Below are 5,959 nucleotides of genomic sequence, written 5' to 3' on the forward strand. Positions count from 1 at the left end.
GATCCCGGCCCCAGGGCCTCCCCCGGCTCAGAGCTTCGTGGCGTTTTTCTGGCAAATCCACTGAAAACCCAAGCTGCAGTTGCCGGCGTCGATGCTGTTCGCCCTCAGCACCCCACAGCCTTCAGCCCGGGGGCTCAGCTGGAATCTGCGGGCGCAGAAGGGAGCCCACGTCACGGCCCAAGGGCCCCGTGGGTGACGGGGCCCCACCCCGACACCCATCCCTCCCTTCCCAAAGCGCTCACCGGCTCTGGTCCAGGCGGGAGCCGTTCAGCCAGGTCCCGCCCTGTCCAGCGGAGGGGACGGAGAGCCCGATCCAGAAGTAACGGGTTGGTTTATGGAGGATTTCATTTAGGAAATCCTGTGTCAGGGAGAGAGGGCAGGTCGTGCCACCAGAGTCACCCCAAAACAGCCCCCAGCCCCACGGAGTCTCCCATGCTCCGACGTGGCACAAGGGTGGGTGCTGATCCCAGATTTCTGGGTAAGCCCTTACCCAGGTGCCACCAATCCCTCCTGGGGTGAAGCCCTGGCACCCATCCCACGTCCCCACTGTCCCACATCCCCAGTGCCATCAATCCCTTTACCAGCTCATCCTGGTCCCCCGGCATCAGCAGCTCGGCGCCCCGATTCCCACAGTCCCGCTCGCTCTTGTTCCACAGCTCGATGCCCTCCGAAATCCAATAGCACTTGGTCCCGCGCAGCGTCCAGCCCATGGGGCAGAGCTTGCACCCCTTGTCCACTGCGGATGGACAGATGGACACCAGGGTGGGAACAGCACCCAGGGATGCTTTGTAATGAATTTTTTTTGGAGGGGGGTGTCTGTTACCTTGTAGGGGGCACAGGTTCTTCCTCAGCTCCAGGGAGGTGCAGCCCCCTCCCAGTGATGTGATCTTGCACCCCACAGTCCCCTGGGGTCGCTCCCTCTCCAGCACCAGCCAAGAGACTGGGAGAGACAGAGACGCTGAGCTTGGGTGGGGGCACCCAACCCCTTTCACCCCGCCAGAAATAAAAGCCCATGGGGGGTAACTCACCACACACCACGAGGGCCAGAGCCAGGGCAGCCATCAGGGCCCTGAGGAGGCAGCGGGGACAGCGGGGGGCTCCTGGGGGGTCGCTTGCCCCTCCTTGCCATGGGGTAACCCCCCTCCAGGAGTCTTGGAGGCTGGATCCTGCAAAAAAACTGGGGGGCTGAGAGCATTCACCACCCCCCAGTCCCCAGAGACCCCAAGGCAGGGTGTCCAGGGCCAAGGCATCCTGGCGAGACCTCCCGCAAAACCCTGCAGCCTGCCCTGCACAAAGGGGTGTCTCCAAGAAGGAGCTGGGTGTCTCCCAGAAAAATCTCTGCTCATTTCAGGGTCACAGCTGAGACCCGCAGCATTCAGAGAAGTGCCCCCACACCTTCCTCCCGCCCTCTGTGCCTCAGTTTCCCCACCTTGAGCAGCTCTCAGGGCACAGATGGGCAGCATCACCCTGCTTCTCCTCTCACTGACCACCACCACCCTATAGTTCTTCTCTCTCCCTCCAAAAAATGTTGGGGTGACTGCCCCATACCTGCATCCTGGAGTGGACCTGGGCTCCCCGCAGCACCCCGCTTGTCTAAAACCATGTAACCGTCCTCATCCTCCATGCCGAGGAAGATGGCGCAGGGGTACAGAGGACATGGAGGAGGGGACAGGAAACCAAAGCATCTCTGACCGCTCGCCTTCGTGCCATCAAGGCGCGAAAAGGCTGCAGAGACATCAATTTCCTGCAAAATAACCCAAAAGTTGCTGATGGGCAGCCCGGACACCCAGGTGACAGTCATGGGGAGGAGTTTCTCCCCAGAGAAAAGAAAAATGGGGTTCCCACTTCTCCAGCTTCCTAATTAGCAACTAATTAGTTTCATTAGCATAATTAAACTCTATTATTTCTTTAATCCTGTGCCAGACACAGGCAAGCACCTCTGCTCCCATACTCCGAGGCTGCCCCTTACCTTGCAGCATTTAATTGTGTTTAATAAGGGTGGTTTTTTCTTTACTGAAATAAATTAATCAGGCCCTAAAACCATTTTACTGAGCAGAGGAGGGGACACCAAGGGACAAGAGAAGAGCCTCTCCCCATGGGGACAGCTGAGAGAGCTGGGGCTGTTCAGCCTGGAGAAGAGAAGGCTGCGGGGATACCTTAGAGCACCTTCCAGGACCTGAAGGGGACAGGAAAGATGGGGAGAGGCATTTGACAAGGGCTGGAGTGATGGGACCAGGGGGGATGGCTTTAGACTGGAAGAGGGGAGATTTAGGGTAGATATTAGGGAGAAATTCCTGGCTGTGAGGTGGTGAGGCCCTGGCTCAGGGTGTCCAGAGAAGCTGTGGGTGCCACCTTCCTGGCAGTGCCCAAGGCCAGGTTGGATGGGGCTTGGAGCAGCCTGGGCTGGTGGAGGTGTCCCTGCCCATGGGCTTGGACTGGGGGGCTGTGAGGACCCTTCCAACCCAAACCAGTCTGGGATTCAATGATTCTATGGACAAAGCCTCAAAAATAAGTTTCCCCAGCTCAGGAAAAACGGACCAAATAAAAATGAAGCAGGACAGCCCCAAAGGTACTCCTTGCCCCTCCCCACTGCCATCTGAACCCCTAACCAGGATGATCAAGGATGGGAGCACTGGGAAGGGGCCCTCCCACACACCCACCACACGAGCAGGGGACACAGCCAGGTTTGTTACCCCACCACCCAGGCCAGGTTCATCCCCAGTGCCCACAGCTACTTTCACCTTCTTGAGGGGGTCAGGATTTGGGGAGCCCCACAAGAGCCCCCAGATGTGGGGAAAAAAAGGGAGTGACAGGGAAGGACGGAGGCTTTCAGCAGAGCACAGACCCAGGGTGAGCCCCAGAAGTCACCCAGGTCCTGGGGCAGAGCAGGCGCCATGTGGGGAAAGCAGAACAGGGGCAACATCCAGGTGGATTGAAGAAGTTGTTTAAATATAAAAAGTATACAAAGTAGGAAAAGAACTAGACCTAATGCTCAGAATTAATACTGTCACAGGTGCCACACAGGAGCCACCTCACACCCACGCCTGTGTCCCCTCTGCCCTGTACAGGAGGTTCTTCCCCCGAGCTTTCTGCACCCATCTCCTCCTGCAGCAGCCACTCAACTCCCATGGGGCAACGTGACAGCAGGGCCAGACTGAACTGCGAGAGAAGCGAGAGGAGTCCTGGGTCCAGGAGAAGGAAACTGGTTCCCAGTCTAGGCAAGGCACATGTCAGCATTCATGATGTCTTCCCCCTTTCCTGCAGGTTCAGATCCCTGAGGAGTGGCAGCGAATTTTTCCTGAGAGCAGGAACAACGTGGACTTGCAGTCAAGAGATGGACATCCCCACACTGGTATAAGGGCTGAAGCTGTGAACCTGCAGCACGGGGCAGCTCCTTTCTCCCCCATTTCTGTCACAGCCCAGCCTGGGGCTTGCTGCAGACGTATGGCAGTCGCAGGGAGCAGGCTGAGCTCATGAGATCGCGGTCGTTCAGGAACAGACAAGGTTCATGGCCCAGCACCTGGATCCTGCGACAAGAATCAAAGACAGTCTTGGGTGAATGGCTGGTTGCCGTTCCCTCAGCGCCGGCAGGAAATGAGTACTGCCTGCAAGAGGCAGTCCCAGCCCCAGCCCATCCTCCCACAGGACTCTCTCCCCACGGCCGCAGCTCCCAGCAGGACTCACGTGTGGTTGAAGCTGTTTCCATCCACCCACTCCAGGCGCTTGCCCACTCTCCGCAGCCCCAGCCAGTAATCCTTGTTGCCCTTGATGAGCAAGACGAACTTCTGGGGAAGACAGAGAGAAGCCGAGGGTCAGGAGCTGCTGCCGGCCCTGCGCTGGTCACTGCCCCAGCCTCACGCTGGGCCCTGCCAGGAGCTGCACAGGCAGCCCCAGCCCCACATGCCTGCCCCCAGCTGTGGGACAGCAGCAGCTCTCACCCCACAGCTTCTCCAACGAGCTCCAGGGCTGCTGAAGGAGCAGCCCAGCCCCACTGACAGGGCTGTTCCAGCTCTGCTGGTGCTCTGCCAGGCTCAGGATCGAGCCAAGATCTACCCTGGGCACATGCTGCACCCTCTGCTTTCCTCCAAGACTAGCATCTCTGCCCTACAAGCACCTCCCAACCTGCCCAATGCCAACCCCAGGGGCTGCACCCAACCCAGAACCCCCTTCCTGCACTCCTCACACAGCACCAGCACCCCCCCACTCACCATTTCCCACTCCTTCTTGAGCACAGCCAGCGAGGCCCCAAGCCGGGAGCACTGCTCCTGGCTCTCATTCCAGCTCCTCTCCTCCACAGAGAGGTGGTAGCAGACATTGCGGTATCCAACCCAGTCGTAAGGACAGCCCAGCACCAGAGCTGGATGCTTTCCAGGCCTTTTTGCTGTGGAGGAAAGGGAAGAAGGGCAGGAGCTCAGAGGCTTCCCCTCTGCAGGGCCCAGGGGACACAGCCCCAGGCTTCCTCCCACAGGGATCCCCAGTCTGCTGCCAGGTACCTCCAGAGAGCCAACACTCTGGAGGTGAACAACCAGTCCTTGTGCCTGTCGGCACACACAGCTCCGTGCCTCCCCCCTTACCTGCCAGCACAACAATCACGATCAGAGTCAGGATCACAACCAGCGCAGCCAGCACCACTAAACACACCCGGCGGCGGGTGCACCATTTGCCTGGAGGGGAAAAAGCCACCAGCAGTGAGAACAGCGCTGGCCCAGAACTGGCACAGTCCTCACATTCCCTCCAGCCCCTGCATGAGCTGCCCAAGGAAAGCAGAGGGGACCCCCCAGCCCCTTAAACACACACACACAACTGCACCTTCTCAATCCCCTCCCCAGACACAGCTGGCAGCAAGGGAGAGTCACACAGAGCAGGGACAAGGCTGTCACCCTGTGGACCTGGGGGCACAGCCCGCAGCAGGAGAGCTGCAAAGAGAGATGGTGGTGGGGCTGCTACAGGCCCCCTGATGAGGCCTTTCCAGAGCTGGGAGAAGCCTCACCCTCGCCAGCCCCAGTCCTCCTGGGGTGACACTGCCACAGGGACAACGTCTGCTTCCAACAGCCGACAGGAATGACCATGCACTCACCCAGAGCTCTTCTGTGCATCCTTCTGTCTGTAGCCCCAAGCACCTCTGGCTGAGGGGATGCCCCTCCATCCTGGAGAGCCAGGCCCTCCTCCACGTTCCCATTGCTGCGGTAGAATCCGTTCTCTTCCCCTTGTGCCATGGTAAGCAGAGATGTGGAATTGCTTGTTTCCGAGAAGCAGAATCTTGCACCCAGTGCATCAATACTGCTGGGAAAGGCTGCTTCAACTCAGGCTTGGAGTGAGTTTTACAAGTGCTGGTGTCCTCGTTATTACACAACTGCAGAGTGAATGAACATGACATGGGAGAAAGGAATCTTCAACTGTTTGCTGCTTGGCTGACATAGAGCAGCAAGCGTCACGGTGAAGGCCCCAAGTCCATGCCAGCAGAGCCCTGCCCCCAGTTCCCCTGTGAAACTGCAGCCAGCCCCCAGCAGCTGGAGGGAGAAATGCAGCCTCAGTGAGCTCAGGGACCAGCCTTTGCCCCCCAGCACATGGCAAGGGAGGGAGCAAGGTAGAGCAGAGGGGTATAGACACAGGCCTTTAAATTTCCCTCACTCCCCAAGTTATCTAACTGAGCCCTTCACGCCTGCCTCAATCGGTCAAGGCAGAGAGCAGAACCCACGTCAGGCGCTGGAGCACAAGCCCTCCATCCTGCACACACAAATGCCAATGACTGGCATAGGAGAGTGGCAAAAGGGGCTCAGCTTGCACAAGGGGACAGGACCCATCACCCCACAGCTGCTTCTGTGGGTCTGTGCAAAGCAGCTCCTGCCTGGCTATTTTTGCAGCCCTGCGATCAAAGTCCTTGCTTCATTGGTTTTTTTTAGAATCTGCTATAACTAAGAGGCTGGCAGGTCCCTGCCAAGAAGCAGCTTCTTCTTGC

At 58.5% G+C, this 5,959-nt stretch overlaps 2 protein-coding genes across 2 annotated transcripts; both read right to left on the minus strand.

The window, feature by feature from the left end:
* Nucleotides 1-27: 27 nt before the first annotated feature.
* On the minus strand, nucleotides 28-1,624 carry LOC104540208 (killer cell lectin-like receptor subfamily B member 1B allele B). The gene is made up of 5 exons (XM_010183950.1): nucleotides 1,549-1,624; nucleotides 824-940; nucleotides 582-736; nucleotides 243-358; nucleotides 28-145 (listed from the first exon to the last, which is right to left on the minus strand). The coding sequence occupies exons 1-5, from the start codon at nucleotides 1,622-1,624 to the stop codon at nucleotides 28-30; spliced, it is 582 nt and encodes a 193-aa protein (XP_010182252.1).
* A 1,788-nt stretch (nucleotides 1,625-3,412) lies between these two features.
* On the minus strand, nucleotides 3,413-5,216 carry LOC104540209 (early activation antigen CD69-like). Its single transcript, XM_010183951.1, has 5 exons — nucleotides 5,078-5,216; nucleotides 4,575-4,664; nucleotides 4,209-4,381; nucleotides 3,685-3,785; nucleotides 3,413-3,527 (listed from the first exon to the last, which is right to left on the minus strand). The coding sequence occupies exons 1-5, from the start codon at nucleotides 5,214-5,216 to the stop codon at nucleotides 3,413-3,415; spliced, it is 618 nt and encodes a 205-aa protein (XP_010182253.1).
* Nucleotides 5,217-5,959: the final 743 nt, after the last annotated feature.

The sequence above is a fragment of the Mesitornis unicolor genome, unplaced genomic scaffold, assembly GCF_000695765.1.
Source record: "Mesitornis unicolor isolate BGI_N332 unplaced genomic scaffold, ASM69576v1 scaffold44814, whole genome shotgun sequence".
Taxonomy (NCBI): domain Eukaryota; kingdom Metazoa; phylum Chordata; class Aves; order Mesitornithiformes; family Mesitornithidae; genus Mesitornis; species Mesitornis unicolor.